Source organism: the organism of the source record quoted next, unplaced genomic scaffold (genome assembly GCF_019419815.1).
Source record: "Pyrus x bretschneideri cultivar Hongxiangsu unplaced genomic scaffold, Pyrus_bretschneideri_v1 Contig7, whole genome shotgun sequence".
Taxonomy (NCBI): domain Eukaryota; kingdom Viridiplantae; phylum Streptophyta; class Magnoliopsida; order Rosales; family Rosaceae; genus Pyrus; species Pyrus x bretschneideri.
The window spans coordinates 3,807,202-3,827,590 of NW_025999809.1; the positions used below are offsets into that span (position 1 = coordinate 3,807,202).

The following is a 20,389-nucleotide window of genomic DNA, read 5'->3' on the forward strand; positions in this document are numbered from 1 at the left end:
TCATCTTGATTGGCTGGGTCAATTTCAAAGAATTTAAAGCAACGAAAGGGGTTCAACCCACGCTGTCATTAATTTTAATTTTGTTCAGAATAAAAAAATTCTTAATTTTTTTATATTTCATTAACAGAAAAATTCACAGCCAAGGACGGATGTCTAACAAATAGATCGTAAACTGTAAAATAATTGAAAAGACATGGACTAAAGTGAAACTTAAAGTAAATTAGCGGGACAAAAACTAAACTGAATTCCACCACTTCCCATTTTTAAACCCCCCAACCTTTCCCTTTCTCGTAAACAAGGTGAAGAACCCTCGATTCCGTCGACTCTGAATTCAGCCTTTCAAGGGGAACATCTTCTTCCACGTTAGTTTCTCTTACATACCCATCTCTCAGTTTTGTAATTCTTCGATTTTTTCTTTCTTTCTTGGTATTGATTTTTTATGATGACCCCAACAGTGTTGGATTCCTGCTGGATCAAATCAAATCCCCAAATCCAACCCCACTTCGAAAACTTTGTGAATTTTTATTGGTTTTAGATTGGTTTGTTTCCTCTGAAATACCCATATCTCAAATTGTGATTTTGTGTGATTTTTTATGGGTTTGGAAGCTGAATTTTTTAACAAGAGTATGAAGGGTGGTGTGCTACTACAGTTTTCTTAGGGAATAAAGTTCTAATGAAAATTCATGTGGTGGTGGGTGTTAGGTATAAATGTACAAACTGTAGAAGAGATGGCACTTCAATGTTTAGCTAAAATGTGATTTTCGATCCTCAAGTCATAGATTATTCAGTTTTGATGTTTAGTCTGTGGTTAAATAGCCTAGATGTTGTGAAGTATTCTATATTTTTGTGCCTAAAATATAAATGGGTAGTTTCCGCTCGAGGCCATATTTTCGTTAACATACTTTGATGTGTTGGGTGTTAGCTTCTGGTAATTTGCTATGTTGGTTCTCAAAAGCAGTATGATTTGTCAAGTTCTGTGAATGTGCTAAACAAAATTATGTTTTGCGTTGTCTAATATATTCTTTAACCACTAGAGAAGTCGAAGAACAAAATGAATGCTGTCTCTCTTTTGGGTCGCGGGATGCATTTTTGTTAAGGAATTTGTGAAGTTCGATTACTCTGTCAAATTAGAATTTTGGGCCAATATTACAGTTTTCTTAATTGATTGTGCTTAAGTTGATGCATCATGCTTGATGTATAATATGTTCAGAAAACAATCTTTAGCCCTAGGAAGTGTATGTTATGATTCGAATGGTGATAGTGTCTGTCCACAAGACTATGAAAGTGTGTCATGTCTTCTCTGTAAATTTTTTCGGATCTTATGTCTTGAAACTTTGTTTGGATGTTGCATCTTAATCAAAATAAATGATGCCTCAGAGAAGCAATTTCCAAAACTTAGGAGAACTTCCCATAAATGTTGAATAATATAGGAAAAAAATTCTGCTTAGACATATAGTTTGTAATGTGTACGATGTATTTGTGCCACTATGCTTTTTTGTTTCTGGTCTGAAGATGTTTTTTGTTCTTCTTGATTCATTTTCCTTTGTGTTGGTATTTCAGCATGTTATTTTGAAACATGTTTTTCTGTTTTTAAACTATTGCATGGATTATTAGGGTACTGTGGTCGTCTTCAAACAGCGGTATTGAAAGAAAATGGAGGACAAGGGCAAAGGAAGCGAAAGATGGAACGGAGCCATAGGCAATCTGACAGAAATGGCTTTCAATTTGGAGTCACTTCAGAAGCTGCTCCTTAAAAAGGCCGTCTTTGTTGAAGAGGAGACCTTCGCTAAAGCTTCACTTTGTTCCGAACAAGCTCGAACCATCAAGGTTCTTGAACAAAGGGTAGAAACTTTGGAAAGAGAACTTGATGCTGCCATTACAGCTGCTGCTCGTGCTCGTGCAGAAAAACGACAGGCCGAGGCAGCAGAAAAGGCAGCTGAATTGCATGCGCAGGAAGTTACAAAAGAGCTCGAGAACACCTCAAAGGTCTTTGAGCTGCACATGGAAGAGTTGCGTGCCAAGCAAGAAGAAATCGCCAAGCGCGACAAGGAAATCAAACTTTTGGAAGCTATAATTCAGACGCTTGGGGGAAAAGAATCGTCCTCGCATTGAAAAAAAAAAGGCGTGAAAATCTGTTGTGAATTTTTTGTATCAAGTTGGGTCTTTCCTTTTTTGTGTAAATTTACATAGGAACAGTTCAATATATGCACTCTTAAACATGATAAAGTGCTTTATGTGTATGAAAGCAAAACATGATAGTGTAATGAATGGATTCATAATACGTTGAAGTTTTAAGCCAGTTGGAAAAGACAATGTATCTGCTTCTTGGCACGTTCAAATGTCCTTACCCATTGTAGTTAAAGCATTACATGGTCACAATTTTGTTGCTTACAAAAAGTAGTCCAAAGGCTCTTTTAGCCGGAAAAGCCCAATCCAAATATTTTCGAGCAAAGCAGAACATGAAACCCATATCCTCATACGATTCACCAATGACAATGCACAATTCATGTTGAAAGTTGTCTCAAGTTCGATCTACACTCTTATATCCAATAATTTACGCGTTGGATACTTGACCAATTGTTTTGATACGGTTTAATAATTGCATTCAAGAATTTCTCCAAGAGATCCAATTTTTGTACCTTTACCAATATTGACTCTAGGTTCTAGGGTCGTTTCTCATGCAAAAAAATTTTACTATACAACAATGTATGATACGCAATTACTCTTAACCCCCTTTTCGCCCTTGGATGTGTGGTGTATGCCATACAATCACTCTTCTTTTGTGAATGTTGAACAATAATTTCCATATACCCAACTACTTTCTTGTGATAGCAATGTGATTCTCATAACTCTGTCAGCAAAAGAAGCCTAAGAAGGTGCCAAAGTTCGATTTTTCGAAAATACTTACATACACTTAATGCCAACGCATTTAATTGTTCAATAGCTTAAATTGAGTGATCAATTACGATCAATCAAATTGAGTGATTAATCACGTTTAATTGCACACGCCTACTTTATCCGGCAGTAAAATCTTTTTGATTTCTTGTGTTGAGTAACATTCAGTTCAGTTGAGCTGCCTCTTTCAATTTCAGAAAACGTAATAATCGTGTTAATACCACTGGTCCCACAAACATGCATATCCTTTTGTCTTTTACACTTTGCAGGCTGCTTTAACATATGCCTACAGCAATATGACTTGTCTCATACTTTGAGCTGTCACCGCTGCACTTTCACTGTTTCTCAAGTCACATTGTTTTTTTTTTCTTTTCTAATTGATTCACGTTTCATTGTTTTATCAGCTGGGCTTAGTTAAATCGATTACAATGTTGTGCTTCATATTCCAAGTTTGCTTCTCCAGCAGCCTCTAATTGCCTCTGCAAATGGGTGGAACTGCCTTCTTGTCCAAAGAAAGTGGCTCCGCCTAGGGATGGATAATGGTTATGATGGACGGATAATCGCGTTATTTACCTATAGCTATTTAAGCTTATACATGCATAACCGTTTACTCGTTGGATAATTTCATAAATAGGTATATTCATACCCATAACTGTTTATAAATGATTAACTGTACTCATAACCGCATATCCATTTAACCGTAACCATTTACCTGATTCTTTACCCGTTTGCCCGTTTTAACAAGTTAAAAATTAAAAATAAAATTTTTCATAATTTTCTTTTTCTGACAATTAAACATCATTATTGTTACATTTATTATGCATTTTCAACATACTTTTCCACTACACTCCAGCAAGTCTTCAATTATAACATTTAGACCAAGAGTAAAATAAATCAAACTCCATATGATTCCTAAGTAAAGTATCTAAAATCTAAAGGTAATCATTATCTTTCGTATCAATCTACGTTGTCTTAATATGACCTTGATTTCGATACCAATATCGTCATTCACGCAATGGACTTCCACTCTGCCTATGCAAGTGCTGAAGGAGAGGCAGCTGAAAATGATGTGCGGTAGAGAGGAGAACCATTTGGATCCTCTCTTGAGCCCAAGGAGAGGATTCTTCTGACCAAAGGACTTGGGCTGTTGGATGAAAATTCAATGGTTATAATTATTATAACTCTAAAGAGACCTTCCTGTTTGTAGCCGTTAGATTTTCATCCAACGACCTAAGTCATTTGGTCAGAAGGATCCTCTCCTTGGGCTCAGGAGAGGATCCAAGTCCCCCTTATTGGTCACTAAGTTAAACAAAGGGACATAATCTAAACTCTCAGATTGTTTGTTGGAATCAAGTCATGTATATTGGGGGTACGTGCCTCTCAAATATGAGATTCTGATAAGGATCTACTAGTAATACTTAATGTGAGATAAATCTACTAATAACACTTGGTGGAAAAACAAAGTAAATGAGAAAACTTGATGAGAGCGAGGGCGGCAAGGAGAGAGAATAGCAGTCGGGAGTCTCGGAGAGGTCGAATAATTTTTAGGGTTTTTTATTTTCATTTATTTTTAATTTTACCAATATTCAACGGTTAAATAGTATGCGTTTGTAATTGCGAGTAACATCCATAATCACTCATTTAATTTTCACAGGTAAATGATTATACTAATAACTGTTTATTTGTTTAAACAGTTACCCATAACCGTAATCATGAACTTTAAATAGACGAGTAACTGTAGTTACCCATACCTGCGAGTATTTTGACCATCCCTAGCTCCACCAGTGGAAAAAACCAATGTGAAAGGCAGCAGACTGCCAACTAATGCCACGACTTGTGCCTGGGAGGAGATGTGACATCAAGTCACATTTAGCTAAAGACAAAAGGTGGCCTGCCCACGTGGTGTGTGGCAGAGGCAAACGGTTCTTTCTTGATCATTAGATTTTTAACTATCCTTTCATCTGAACCATTGGTTTTTCAACTGAAAAAAAAAAAATTAAATAAATCATTTCTAGTCAGTTACCATGTGGCACAATCTTGGCCTTCTAACAGTAATAATTTTGAAAATCAATGCTAAGATTATTCTAATGGTAAAAAATCCAAAAAATATTAAGAAATACCAAAAAACATCCAATTTCTTTTTTCTATAAATACCCAACCATATTCTTCATTCTCCACACCATAATCAATATTTATTTTTACTACAATCTCCCATATTTATTCTCTACCTCCCAGCTCATTTTGTTACAAAGAAAAATGAATGAGAAGTCAAATTGGTCGATTGGGGAAGATGTTGCTGTGCTTTAGGCATTGGTGCTTGTTACTCATGACCTGATCACTAGAAATGAGATGAAAGTACAACACATGTGGAATAAGATTCATGCATAATTTGTCGAGCAGATTCAAGGCACATTATGGAGTGTGCAATCTATGTCATATGCATAAAGATTTGAAAGATTGGCAAGAAGCACTTGCAAAAGTGAAAGGAATTTATCAAAGGGGCACTAATCTAGCCGATGTGGTAATATTCTTTTATTGTTAATAAAATTTAAAATGTAATTAATATGTTAATTTTTTCTAATGTTATTATATATATCTTTATGTTGTTTCACAAATATTTTTATAGCAACTCAAGCTAAAATGTGGTTTAATCTTGATCATTCACAAGGCACGAACGTTGGAATATTGTGAAGCAAACTCCGAAGTACAAAATTTTCCCTATTTGTCCACAAGTTCAGTTGAATGAGACTCCAGTGCACGAATCACCTACTACTGAAAAAGATCACCATTGGAGACCTTATTTGAGACACCATTGGCGACTCCGATTGAATCGGTCACACAAAATAAAGAAACAACGAGGTTTATTGGTAAGAAGGCTGCTAAGAAAAAAGTTGGAAGAGGGACTTCTTTGAATAATGATTATTCAAAATTAATTGATGAATTGGCTAGCCAACATGCGCTGCATATGGAACGAGACAAGTTAACGTATGAGCAAGACAAGGCTAGAGATGAAGTAAAGGTGGGAGAAAGGGAGTTGAATATATAGGCAAGAAAGACAAGAGGAGAATGATCGGAGATCATGTCCAACGCCTTGACGATTAGTCTCCTAACTTCAAAACGTTTTTTGTAGGGGTGAGCATGGTTTGATTCGGTGCGGTTTTGAGTGAAATCGCAACCGAAACCACAACTTTTTGCAGTGTGGTTTTGAAGCCAAAACCGAAATGAAACCAAACCATTTGGTTCGGTTCGGTGCAATTTCAAACAGTTTCAGTTTGGTTTTTGAGAAAATATATACAATTTAAAATTTATACTTATCTACACAAAACACGGTCTCATTTTCCACACAATACATTAATTAACCAACCCACATGAGAATTCTTTTCTTTACTCTAGCTAGCTAATTGCACAGATGATAGACTCTGTGAGCAAGAAAAAGTACCCAAATGGAGTGCTGCGGCTTATTACTTGATTAGAGATTCGGTCCTTGTATCTTTCCTACTGTGACTACTCTTATTTGATGCTCATTGTTTCTTTTTTATTTTTCATTTGCATTTCTGATTCGTCTATTATATAGGCCATTATTCTGAACTTTTAAATTAGGGTTTTGAGGTGCTTTTACTAGTAATAAAATTTTCATCTTTTCCTGTAAAGAAACATTGAGATGCCAAGCTTGATGAGGGATATAATTTGGAAAAAAATAATCATTATTATGACATGTACATACTAAATGTATGGACTTTAACAAACAACTAATTAAAACAGGACATCTAATTTAAGGTGCGATTTTGATTTCGGTGCGATTTTCAAAAGCCAAAACCAAAACCAAACTGTTTCCTACAATGCAGTTCGGTTTCAAAACCACAACCATTTCAAAACCGCAAAACTGAACCATTTTGTGTGGTTTGATTTGGTTCGTGTTTCGGTTTCGGTTTCAAGTGCCCACCCCTAGTTTTTTGAGAAGTGAAAAAATCGGGTCATGAGAATAAGATTTTTCGCGGACTCCAAGGGAAGATGGACGGAGACACACTGATTTTATCCCCTAGTTTAAATTAATTATGTTTGTTGTAGTGCTATGATTTTCCATTTATTTGAAATTATTTATTAGAATTAGACTTTATTTGAAAAATAATGACATGTAGGGGATAAGGCCAAAAAAACATAAATAAAAATAACAATAAATATATTGGTGAATAGTAGTCACTATTGTCCTTACACTTCCTCCTAGACGAGTAGACTTGTACGAAGGCAATTACTGTTAGAGTGAATGGTAAGGGCAATGCTCCCAATGGCCCTTGACTTCCACTAAGAGCATCTCCACCACTGGTGGAAGTCAATGGCAATTTGGAGGGCAATGATCCTCACTATTCACTCTAAATAATATTTGTCTTTGTGCAAGTTTATCAGTTTGGAAGGAGGAAGGGCAAGGCAAATGCAATTACTATTCACAAATATATTTTTTATTTTTTTAATGTTTTCTTTGCCTTATCCCCACATATCATTATGACCGTAAATTTTTGAATAATTTTAAATATTTAATTTGCAAGTGTTTTGAACTTTGTTAGAAACTTAAAGTTTGGACTTTATAAGTTTTTTGAATTTTTGAAATATTTTTTGAATTTTTATGATTTTTTTTTTGTTTTTGGATTTTTTAGAATTGGATTTAATCCTAACCTTTGAATTGGAGATTTTTTTTTTTTAATCTAAGGCCCACAAAGAGCAACGTGGCAGGCTGCAACATCAAAAGTCTGATGGGCTTCACGTGGTTTTGGGGTTTTTTGGGTTTTTATTTAGGACTTGGCTTCTCTGCTCTTCTCGTACTCTTATCTTCTTTTATTTGTGCGGTCACAGTTAAGTCACGTCAATATTTTATATGAATATTATTTTTTGTTTTATTATCTCGATAAAAAAATCAATATAAAATAGGAGGGCAGAGAAGCAGGGTCCTTTTATTTAGGGGGGAGGTGGGACCGTAAAATAGGAGGGGAAGAGAGTGTATGAGAACTGGAAGGGCAAAGAAGCCGAGTCCTTTTATTTAGGGGGAGAGTGAGGAAGAGAATGCATGAGAACTGAGAGGGCAGAGAAGTCGGGTCCTTTTATTTTTTTGGAGGTGGGGGGGGAGGGAGTGGGGACCCGGTCCCATACATTGTCTACTGGGCTTTCACTTGGACCCATGCTATTGCAATTATTGAAGGAGTGTTTTTTTTGGTCAATATATTGAAAGGGGTATTTGCCTTCAACCCAATTGTCTCCCTTTCCTTTTTTTTAAAACCGGTGGAGCAACAATCTTGGGGCGGCTTGCAATTTTTTTGGTCAATATATTGAAAGGGGTATTTGCCTTCAACCCAATTGTCTCCTTTTTTAATTTTTTAATTTTTATTTTTTACCGGTGGAGCAACAATCTTGGGGTGACTTGCAATTTAACCCAATTGCAAGTCCATTGGAGATGCTCTAACCAGTGGAGATGCTCTTAATTAGATTTTTTATTTATTTATGGTGAAGAAAGAGATAGGGGATGCAACGCGAGGACTTATGCGGAGATCATCCATCCTAGTACTACTCTCGTTCAAACTCGCTTAACTTCGAAGTTCTTATGGGATCTAGTGCATGTGAGTTGGTATGTCCAAACTCGCTTTACTTCGGAGTTTTGATGGAATCTAGTGCATGTGAGTTGGTATGATCGCATCCAAAAGAGGTGGGGATGCAACACGAGGACTTCCCAAGAGGTCACCCATCTTAAAACTGCTGTCGTCCAAACTCGCTTAACTTCGGAATTCTGATGGAATCCAGTGCATGTGAGTTGATATGATCGCATTTTCTTAATTAGATTTTTCACTATACACTATCACATGCTATTGACAAACATAATCCAAAATCGTAAATATAAACAACACATGTTAATAAGAACCAGTTCGATTAATGAATTCAAATTCAAGTTATTGTGTTGTTGAACTGTCTGATCGAATAGACATAAGTAAATAAAAAATTTGACAACTCATTACCTTGTAATCAAGATTAACCTTATCTTGGAAAGACACTGAACTTGAACAACTTTCAGCCTCCAAAACATGAAACTATTGCAAAAGTAGGTTAAAAAATCTTCAATTGATTTGACCATAACACCTTACAGAAAAGTGATTTCCGCACATTAACCATACACATTACTGTTTACCTTTCGTTTTAAATTGAATAAATCGGTGAGACGAAGAGTGTTCACAAAGTAAAAAAGACGAATACAAAATATCATTTAATATCATAAAGTCTTGCTCATTTGAAAAGAAAGTAAAACCAATACTCAAAAACTTGATAAATAGGGCAGGCTAGCATATATTATGAAGAAAAAGAAAAGGAAATATACAAATTAGGCTAAATTGTAGCAAAGGTTTCTAATCCATTCCGCGAGTTTAGTTTACGTCCTTTAACTCTACTAATAATTTATCTCGTCTTCGAATTATGTCATTTGTTGCACTAATAGTCTTTTTCGTTAACTCCGTCAATGTTTTTGTTAAATTGAGGGATAAAATAGGAATTACATCCAAAAAATAAGGAAACAAATTTTTTAAAAAGAAAACCTTGCCTCCTCAAGGATTGAGGAGGTACTGTTCTTTAAAATACCTCGTAACTTATTCAGAGAAATTCGTGTTTATGATCGGAATTTCTTAAGAATTTGACTAAAAGATCTTAATTTTAGTTGATTTTTTTTTCAGAAATAATCTTTACGTAGCAATTTATAATATAAATATTATGATCATAAACACATAATTCTGTGAATAGGCTAGGAAGTATTTTGAGTAAGAACTCCTCCTCAACCTTAAGGAGTCAAACTCTTTTTATTATTTTATTTTATTTTATTGATGTATAAAAAGATCACTATACCCTAAATTGGACGAAAAAGAAGGCATATTTGAGGTAAGGACCATTTGCAAAATTAAGTTGAAAAAAGAGAAACTAAAATAAAAATTTAGAGACGAAAAATTAAACATGGAGTAAAATTCAAGGACTTGGCTACCTGGCAAACTGTCAGAGGGATTCCATTCAGCGAATCAGTAAAGCCAAAACAGTAAGAAAATCTCTGAGAATCATCAATGCACATAAAACAGCACCAGTTACTGGTCCTCTGACTGATGCAATGAAAATTTGGAAACCATCCTAAAAAAGCTCTTATTCTAACAGCCCCAACCCCACACATTCCCCCCAAAACACACTAAACATAGTATTGACAGCACAGTAAAAGTAGAACTTTTGGTTGGTGTTTGGAAACCAAGAATTATCCCAGCTGTGCAATTTCCTCATTGGTGGCGGTAGCTGTGGTGGTGGTTGTTTCGCTCTGCTTCTGTGAAACAGGATACTTAATGGCATTGAGTTCCACCTTGCGCAGGGCAGCTTTACCAAGATCAACACCGCAAATGTCAGAAAGCCTGACCAGATACAGCAGCACATCAGAAAGCTCTTCTCCCAGGTGCTCCTTTTCCTCCTCCTTCCAATCTGGCAGTCCCTTTGGAACCTCCCCTTTCCATTGAAATATCTCAGATAGCTCCCCCACTTCTCCCACCTGTAATTTCATCAAAAAGGCCAGACCTTTGCATCAATTTGTGAACCAAAATTTAACGCCCTTCTGGCTGTTTTGAGGAAAAAGCAAAAGCCAAATGCCCAAAAGCACTTGGGGGGAAAAAGAGTGACACAGAAAAGTGGGGTAATTGAAGATTTGATGTGACAAAAACAATAAAAAAAGAACCAGCTCTTTCCAAATCGTAAATTGTAAAGCAAGTCAAATTTGACTCTGGTTAAACAATATACACTTTCACCACTCAACAAGTTCGAATCTCCTTTCTCCTTTCTCCTCTCTCGTAGGTTAAAACAAACAAAGTTACAAACTTCAAGAAAAACTCAATTTGGGGTTTGATACGAAGGTGAAAAGGAGTTGGAAACAAACAAAATAAGAACCTATTTGCAGTCAAGAAGCGCGTGGAAAATAGAAAAAAGAAGTCAGAAACCACAAAACCCCAATTTGTTTATAATTAAATATATGCAAAATCCAAACTACAGTGAGTCAGCTGTGTGTATATATTCTTTGGTCAAATCTTGCACAATCCCATGATGAAAGTGAAAGCAAAAATACGAAATAATGATAAAATCGCAAAGCAATCACATTTTTATTAATTAGGTTTCTCCCCATTTCATGGATCATACAAATTATTAAATAAAACACGTATCAAACAGTTAATGGGCATAAAAAAATGGCATGAGAGAATTATCAACCAAAAAAATAGCAGAAAGAATATTTATGGGTTGGAAAGATGAACAAACCAGAGCTAGGAGAAGGTTTCTGGGGCTATGGAACTGATCCCAGTCTCTCTCTTTTGCAAAGTCGGCCATTTTCTTCTTGAGAAGATCAAGGGTGACATTTTCTCCTTCTGCAAAACCAGTCATCTTCTCTTTCTCTCTCTAGAAACAAGGGGAAATATTGAGAATGATTGCAAAGAAATAGAGGAAATTTAAAGAGGGAGGAAGCAGGAAAGATATGACGGAGAGGCAGACAGCTAAGCTCTCTCTGCCCTGCAAGCAATTACTCCTGGTCAGGCGACTCAGGGTTTTTTAATATATATAGAGTTCATGATGACCAAATATTCAATCTTTTTTTTCTTTTTTGTTTAAAACAAAAAAAAGAGACAAATAGATTTGGAAAATAAAGCGTTCCTTTGGAAGGGAATCGATGACAATTTATGAGTATCTTTTTATATTTTAAGCATTTTTTTACAAAAATAATTTTACACATTATTTTTTAAAGAAAACTAATGAAAATGAATTGAAAATTTTGAATTTTAACAGTAAAGATAACATAAAAGGTAAAATGAATAGTATCAAGTTTGACTTTTTAATGTAAAAATATGGGTTTTTATTAAAACGAACAGTACTGTGAACTTTTCATTAAAACTCTCTATTTTTTAATTTTTAAACTCCTTTTTGTTTAACACCATCAGATTGAAAAATAAAATAGAATCAAGAGTTCAAATTAAACAAAGGTGTTTATGAGACAGAATAGACAGTGCAAAAATCACTTTTTATTTTATTTTATTTATGATCATTAAATTAAATTAATTTAACGATAACAATAGAAATGATTACACAAAGATCTCCAAGAGGTTAAAACATTTGTAGTTATTATTTTTCTTTTTTATTGGTTAATAACTTGGAAATAAATCATTTCACTTATTATTGGTTATTTACGTGTTATAACAAAAAGATGTGATTGTTTAACTTTTATTGCACCTACACTAATCTATACTTAGAGAAATGGGATGATTTGAACCCTGAAAGCATTAGAAGCTTAAAAAAAAATGTCTTAACCATTAAGTAAATTCCGTACTTGCAAATAAGTGATTATAATTAAAATAAATAATAAGAGCAGGCATAATAGATGAAATATCTCACTTTTAGAATACAATTTCATAATAAATAATAAGAGCAGCCATTAAATTATAATTTGGGGATTGGCTACTTAAATGTATTTAATATAACAATTAGAGATAATTATGTCAACATATGTATTTAATATAATTTATGTCTGACCCCTGAAATGATGAATATATTAAATACACGTAAATATTGTAGTTAAATTCTATAATTTGAGAGGAAAATAACGCCATATAATAGTGCCTCACATAAATTGAAATGTTTCTCGAAATAGAAAAAAATGTTGTATAATGGACACTAGCTACTGTCGGTTATTTTTGTACTGAGAATTGACACATGTTAGCTAGTTCGCATGATTTCTTGGTTGGTTACGTGGTGTGCTCTGTAGGGACCATGTGTTCTGCTCGTCCTTCTCACAGTGTCCAACTGTTATGACATGAGACCTCTGAATTTGCCATGAAAGTTTTGAGTAACAATCTATTAAGTCCACCATATATAGTACCAGACACTTGTATATTCAAGGCCCGATTCTGAATTTTCTTTTGAAGGTGGAAATTGTGTACTCTAGGTTAGCTAAAAGATGGTTATTGGTAGATATATATTGATAGAAGCAGTCTCTGCTTCCACACATTCTAATCCTTGAGAACTAAACCCTCTTCATATAGTTGAGGATACCATCGAGTGCTGGAAGTAGAAGACTACTTCTGAACCTCCATCAATGGCGACACATTTAGGTAGGTTTTCTTGCAGAATAATAACACTAATATCGAAGCACGCTTTGTTGGTCTGTCTGTATGATGTTGTAACCCTAATACCAGGTTGATATAATATATATAAACTCTTACAACAGCATGAACTTATCCATGAAGATTCAACATTATATAACCTCGACTTCTTAAAGAAAAAGATTGGTAAATGATCTAGAGTTTAATTAACTTTTGATCTCAAATTTTGATAACACCAATCATTTTTAAATACTCAATCATTATGTTGCTTGAGAAGACAATGTGAAAAGTTAGTAATAAGTTGATGATTCAGCATTTGAAGAACTCTTAATTGAGTTTTTTCATGAGCAAACTTTGTTAATTTTGTCGACCCTTCATATTTGATATATACTCATTGCAAGGATAAAAAAAAAAAATGCATGTGAAGGAATACAACACGAATTTCTCTTGTACAAACACGTTAGGCAAGAGACATGCCCAAAGGTTTGAATGCATTTTGCCAAGTGATGCATGTGTACATGAAGATTGAGCAAGCAATGATAGGTGCAATTGCGGTCAAAGCTGAAAAATAACAAGTTTTCTTAACAAATGAATTATTGTGTATATATGTGCCTGTGAAACTACGTAATATGCTGATGTAACGTTGCAACTTATAAATATTACATACACATTTGTTCTTTGGTTGGGTCTCTATGTAATGTTTGAGCTATTATTTGGTTGCAAAAGGAGTCAAAATCCGAAATTTACCATTACCTCTACTCCGTACAAAAATATTGTGTGAGAACTTTCATGACATGCCAGTATGATATTACGAACAAACAAAGACCTTTACCTAACTGCATCAATTATACAATGTTCTGTATATGACTGCAACGCACCGTACCCAGAAAACAGTAAAAAAAGGGAAAATAAAATTGAGGGACTTAATCACACACCACTAAAACACTAATCATTGTGGTTGGTATGCATGTGGATAGTTTAATTTATATGATGAGAGGCAGCAAAGTGCATATCTAATTTAGTGGCAACTGAATCTACAAATACGTATGCAGATCTTAATTAAAATATGTTTAGCCTCATCCTAAGAATATATAAACCCTAGCTAGAATATATTATATATGAGGGTGATATTCATATATGCACCTCACATATATATAATTTTATCTGTAAGAATATATATACATATACAACCTAGAATATATTACATGTTTGACATTCATATCTGCATGATAATGTTTTGCTTTAGAATATTATGCAGCAATTTTATAGTTTATTGCGTGTGGGGTGAGAGAGACCTGGGGGATAGGCAACGCATTAATAGCTTATATCTTACGTTATGTATTAGTTGAGGAAAAATGGGAGATAAAAAGAATAAAAATGTGTACCGACTAGTAACACGGTATATAGCCGTATTTTTTTATATTTATAACTGAGAGTCACGTGTTTGACTTAGATGAATAACATTTTGTCTTGAATTTAATATCTAGTTATATAACTTCATTTGTGGCTTAAAACAGTCTTCCACTCTTTTGAATACAAAATAGAGTCGCATTTCAAATGAGATTATATTATAATCTGATATGCTGCTTCCAATTACGATTATGCACTAAAAAAAGGTGGATAGTTGGCTTGCATGTAATCTGATCTCTTTCTATCTGTTTCTGGGGATCATAATAAAATTAAATTAATTAATCCACGCGTATTAGGCATGCTAAGCACCACTTAGAGGCAATGATCATCTTTTATTGGTAACAAAATGGAGTATGGTAATCTTTTCAGGTTGCTATACATTCATCACCTTAGAAATGAAACCACTATGATGTAGGCACGGACACATGATATAAAAATGACGTGGGCTGAACTTTTATGTGACATCCCACATCGCCCAGGGGTGATCCTTAAATGTATATTCCCATCCCTACCTAGCACGAGGCCTTTTGGGAGCTCACTGGCTTCGGATTCCGTAGGAACTCCGAAGTTAAGCGAGTAGCGCACGAGAGCAATCCCAGGATGGGTGACCCATCGGGAAGTTCTCGTGTGAGTTCCCAGAAACAAAACCGTGAGGGCGTGGTCGGGGCCCAAAGCGGACAATATCGTGCTACGGTGGTGGAGCGGGCCCGGGAAGTGGTCCCACCCGGGCCGGGATGTGACATTTTAAGCCAATTTTTCCAAACTGGAAATTTTTTGAGAGTCTTATAAGTTTTTATGACATTTTCCAATTTACATTATGTGTTAAAGTACATCCTCGTCTCATTAAATAATCATATGAAAACATAAATAACCACAAAAATTGTATTAAAACACAGCAATGACAAGAAGTAGGAGGTGAAATGGTGAAGTACGGTGGTTATGGGACAACCTGATCGGGTGTGTAGAGTCTCGTCTTCACCGTTTGGTAGGTGAAAGAATTTTTAAATATACCATGCACACGCATTTTATCATGCTTAGTATAAAAAGCTTGAAGTGTTTGAAATGCTTTTTGAAAGAAGTACTTGTTGTGTAGAAGTTCTTTTAGTGGAAGTGTTATAAGTGTAGAAGAACTTTTATTGGAAGTGCTTTTGAACGGAACTACTTTCAAAGAAGCATTCCAAACAAGCAGAAATTTTTTTTTCTTTTTTTTTTCCTTATTCAAGAGAACTAAGAAAGGATGAGTCGGATTCATCAATACCTTAAATATAAAAAAAAACTCTTAACCAACTAAGTCACAAATTCTTTATAATTCAGCTGGTAATATACGCACAAGTTGTCATGTCGTGGTCCTAGTAGAAAGTTAATAGAAGATCCACCAAACAAATAAAGAAAGAAAGTGAATGGAGAAGAGGCCGGGGACCCAATACTTGTCTGATACTCATCCCAATTTATGTTCATAGTTTCGTGGTTTCATGGGCGGGAAGCTTCTCGGAAACCAGTGAGTGTCAAAGTGTCATATAACTTCCAAAAGCAACAGACCAATCATGCATTCATGTTAGATTTGAATACACACACACACACACAGATAAAGGATTAATTTAGGATAAAAAAGAATATCATGGAGAGAGAAGGATAATTTACATGCTCATGAATGAAGACCAGAAGATACGCACCTCAAAAACCCTAGCTAATTATATAAACCCCTTTGACAAATTACTGCCATGAATGAAGATCATTTACATGCTCATGAATGAAGATCAGATGTAAATTCCTATTTAGGAATTCCCACCACTACTTTTGAGTACTCATTTAAAAGGAATATTTGTGTTCCTAAAGGAATATTGCCTCCAATATGAGAGTTATTATAGTAGAATTCCTCAATTTGAAGTTTTTATGATTTTATGTGATAATTTGATTAGGTGCACAATTTTTGCTTATGTGAACTTTTTTTAATTAATTAAAAGCATTAAAACCTTCAATCAAGATTGTAGGCCCCGTTTTTTACTCAAGGTTATGTCCCTATAAAGTCCCTATACGTGAGTACATACACTTTGTATCCAGTGAGTTCCTAGACTTTAGGAACTCATTTTCCGATTTATTGGAGATTCATTTTGTCCCTATATTTATTTTATACCCTTTTATACAGTAATTGTCCCTATTTATAGACTCCACTAGAGATGCTCTAAGACTACTAACTAATATCGTCTAGACTCTGGAGGGTACTTGTGATCATGCAGCTAAGATTTTTTTTTGTTTAACCTTTTCTTGTCCACTAATTGACATTTTTGTCTAACAAGATGGAAGGAATCGGTGCTCGAATTGTTTAAATGATTGTTAATGTTGATTGATAAGATTTCATTGTGTATTGACCAATGTTAAAAGGCTAAACATCATCGGGATATTTGCAAATTTGGGTTGTAATCTCCGGACTCCCGTTTCTTCCTCTGCCCTACTTCCTTTCTTTTCTTGTAGTTATAATGAACATTTGTACTGGATAAATCCAAAGTGAATCGATGACAAAAACAAATTAAGAAATGAGTGCAAAATGAGAAAACGAAAAATGTGAAACTACTACCCTACGAATAATTATCTTATCTTGGCCCAATCAACTGCATTGGGCTCCTCTTTATGTAAGAAGGCCCGAAGGTGCACATTTTCAAGCCTAATGCCCAAAATGATGATTTTTCAACTGGGCTCAAAGTCGTGATGTGAAATTTCAACAGAGACTAAACCCTAAACCCTAAACCCTAGCATGTGTATCTGTTCTTTCATTTTGTACCACCTTAGGTCCATGAAGTTTGTTTGCTCATATTATAATACATGAATTAGTAACACCACGTAACCAAACGCTTTAAAAATTTCCTCCGCCGTCCTTGTGCATGCTATATTTTCTCTGGAATTCACGCAAAAAAATGGAATTTCATGGAAACATGCTGAAAAAGAAGAAACTACAGTATAAGAAAAGCTTTTACTGACTAGTGTTTCATGCTTGTTTGTACACACTGCAAAATGGGTCCTCATTTTCTGCCTTTATTGTTTTCAGTTTTTGTTATTTTGTGCTGGGGAAAAGGATTGTAACAGATTCCCCATGTGAACCTTTGTTTACTTATGACCAAATTTTAGGACCACCCCTCCACTTTCACTTTCTGTCTGCATTTTTCTGTTTTTTTCCAGAGAGTTGAGAGCCCTACTTGTTCTTAATTTGAATTTACCATGTGGCATCAACAAATGTGAAACACAAAACATGAACTATGGAATGGAAAGCAAAAATATGTATTCCTAGTCTCCTAGATACTTTTGGAATGTTGCTTGAGTACTTCTCGCGAGAATGTGAGCTTCCAACCCAAAATCAATTGGCAGTAGGTTGAGATGCCCAAGATTATGTAAATTATCATGTAAAGCTTTAATTTTCCGATGTGAGAGACACACTCTCAACATTTCTGAGTTTTGAATTTGGCAGATATTACAGAGAGAAACACAGTGAAAAATATATGACTTGGTAAACCAAAAATTGATGCGCTGTCCTTTGTTCAAAACTCCAGAGCAGATTACAACAGCCAATTCAGGACAACCCCATTGAACTTAATTCTGCTACACCAGTAAAAATGGGACTATTTTTCCTCAAAAAGATTTGGAATTTTAGATTCTGATACATGGTTGAATCTTAAATTGAAACAAGGTCCCTACTCATCTCTCAAACTCCCAAATGTGAAGAAATATTTTACCCATGACAAACACATCTGTAGTGGTATGCACTGTTGATGGGGTCATTGCCCTCCACAGGGACTTGTTCAGCTCTGCACTTGTACTTGCACCCTCTGCATTCATTGTATGTGCATGTTGGTGCTGTGGATCCGATCATCAATCTCCTTACATAGTTCATCCTTTCCTTGCTTCTCTATATCCTCAAGAATTATGCAGAATTATTGTCAGAAAAATTATAGAAAAATTATCAGAAAAATTATGCTGATTTTATTTTGATTTAATTTTGTTATATGTTTGGCAATGTTTATCACCTGCTTAAGTTGTTCTCCTTGTGATGTAGAGAAATCGTTGACCCTTTGACTGTGTGGAAGTTCTGCTACTTGAGTTCTGGACCCTGCAACAACAATGAGACCACAAAATCAAAATGTTGAAACAAACTTGGCTAAATAATGCTATTAAAGCTGGGAAATTTGGTGGTGGGAGCACGGAGAAAAAGGAGAATTTTGAGCAACTAACACCCGTTTAGACCAATTGGCTAGTTCACTGTACTTGCCCCCTCAAACTAAGTTCAAATTCTCGTTTCCGTAAATTACAGTAGTTTAGACTATCATTTCTATATATAAAAAAAAAAATCCAAAAAAATTTGAAGATAAAACCAAGAAGCTGGAATTCAATATTGGGCAACAACCAATTTGGTGAACCTTAATTTGGAAACCAAATTGCAAAAACTTTGAAAAGGCAGATATATGTATGTACATGGATATATATGTGTGTGTGTGTGTGTATCATATATAATTTTTTTTATGAAAAAGGAGCATATAAATGGAAGCCTTAAAGAAAGAATTTAGGAAACAAAAGAAGGAGGAGGAAAGAGCTTAATTATGAAGGGATAACCTTGTACAACATAAGCTGCAAAGACTAATATTATGAAGAATGGTAAGAGTAATATAGGTCTTGTGGATTTGGCCATCTTTTTTCTTTTCCCCTTGAAAGAGAGATGAAATATTTGTGACCAATGTATTGGAAGGATAAGAAATGAAGGAGAAGGAGAAGGAGAGGGAGAGGTGTGTCGCAATGAGCTGAGCTGCTCAGCCAGAGAAGAGATAGGGTGGCAAAAATCTGTGCAGTGACTCAGGAGAGGTGTGTCAAAATGCATTGACCGTAACGCCCACAGTTTATGATGTCACGGGATGACAACGCGGGACAGGACCGGGGTACCCCTCCATTCCCCACCACACATAGCGATTCGCTTTAAACCCCGACCGCGACCTCGACCCAATAATTGCATCCATAACCATGTTTTTAATCCGGGGTTCCCCACCCTCGCCTCCGCATGGGAAACTGCCTCCAAATCCGCATCCGTCAATTAGAGCATCTTCAAACGAGATGTCAAATTTTAAATATAAAATGTAAATTTGACAGCCTATGTGGCATTTTGACATCTTTTAAAGTTTTATTGTCCGTCGGATATGTCAAATTAAATTATTATTTTATTATATTATAAAATAAATGATTAAATTAATAAAAACTTAATAAAAGGCATTTAATAATTATGAAATCCGGACCCTTCAACGTTTCTTTTTAACAAGAGGGAACCGTTCACTTAATTGAACAAAAGGGAAATGAGTCAACAACAACATTAATTGCAATAATGATTAAACCAATAAAAAGCATTAACAATTAATTTTGAAGCTGCTGTCAAATTTGACAGCAACTCTCTTATTGCCAATCCATGTCATCGCCACATAGGATTTGACATTTCGGTTGAAGAATATTAGTGTGATCTTTTTTTACTGTTATATCTTATATAGACATTTTAATATCTTCTTTGGAAATACTCGTAGCATATCATGAAAATTTTATTTAATTAGTGGATATTTCACTCATATATACATATATAGGCTATCTCTATGCATCATAAATTAATCAACCACCTAGTAGAAGTATCAAGTATGTAAACAAGAAAAACTAATAAAATAGTTACAACATAATAAAAATTTCACACAATTGTAATAGCTTAACAACCGCCAATCCGTTGAATTTTTAAAGTTTAATTTAGTAGCATAAAAATCTCCAATCGAACAAGGTTCGAGTCGTGTGATGGTAATGCCATCACTGCTCCATATCCGCCACAGAATTTGAAAACAATCCACAAACCCGCCCCATACCCGTTTGCACTCTTCCATAACCGCCCTATTAAGGTCGGGAAACCAAACCCGTGGTACTTTTTGTCGTCCCTATGT

General features: G+C 35.0%; 3 protein-coding genes and 1 pseudogene across 3 annotated transcripts; 1 reads left to right on the plus strand and 3 right to left on the minus strand.

Moving 5' to 3' along the window:
- The first annotated feature begins 220 nt into the window (after positions 1–220).
- Positions 221–2,299, plus strand: LOC103961365. The gene is made up of 2 exons (XM_009373908.3): positions 221–362; positions 1,615–2,299. The coding sequence occupies exon 2, from the start codon at positions 1,654–1,656 to the stop codon at positions 2,110–2,112; it is 459 nt and encodes a 152-aa protein (XP_009372183.1). The 5' UTR covers positions 221–362; positions 1,615–1,653; the 3' UTR covers positions 2,113–2,299.
- A 6,291-nt stretch (positions 2,300–8,590) lies between these two features.
- Positions 8,591–8,709, minus strand: LOC125472623 (annotated as a pseudogene).
- Positions 8,710–9,898: 1,189 nt separating this feature from the next.
- LOC103927095 (dCTP pyrophosphatase 1) lies at positions 9,899–11,492 on the minus strand. The gene is made up of 2 exons (XM_018642544.2): positions 11,200–11,492; positions 9,899–10,444 (listed from the first exon to the last, which is right to left on the minus strand). The coding sequence occupies exons 1-2, from the start codon at positions 11,320–11,322 to the stop codon at positions 10,160–10,162; spliced, it is 408 nt and encodes a 135-aa protein (XP_018498060.1). The 5' UTR covers positions 11,323–11,492; the 3' UTR covers positions 9,899–10,159.
- Positions 11,493–17,933: 6,441 nt separating this feature from the next.
- On the minus strand, positions 17,934–19,356 carry LOC103961367 (EPIDERMAL PATTERNING FACTOR-like protein 9). Its single transcript, XM_009373910.3, has 3 exons — positions 19,041–19,356; positions 18,458–18,540; positions 17,934–18,339 (listed from the first exon to the last, which is right to left on the minus strand). The coding sequence occupies exons 1-3, from the start codon at positions 19,300–19,302 to the stop codon at positions 18,163–18,165; spliced, it is 522 nt and encodes a 173-aa protein (XP_009372185.2). The 5' UTR covers positions 19,303–19,356; the 3' UTR covers positions 17,934–18,162.
- Between the last annotated feature and the right edge of the window lie 1,033 nt (positions 19,357–20,389).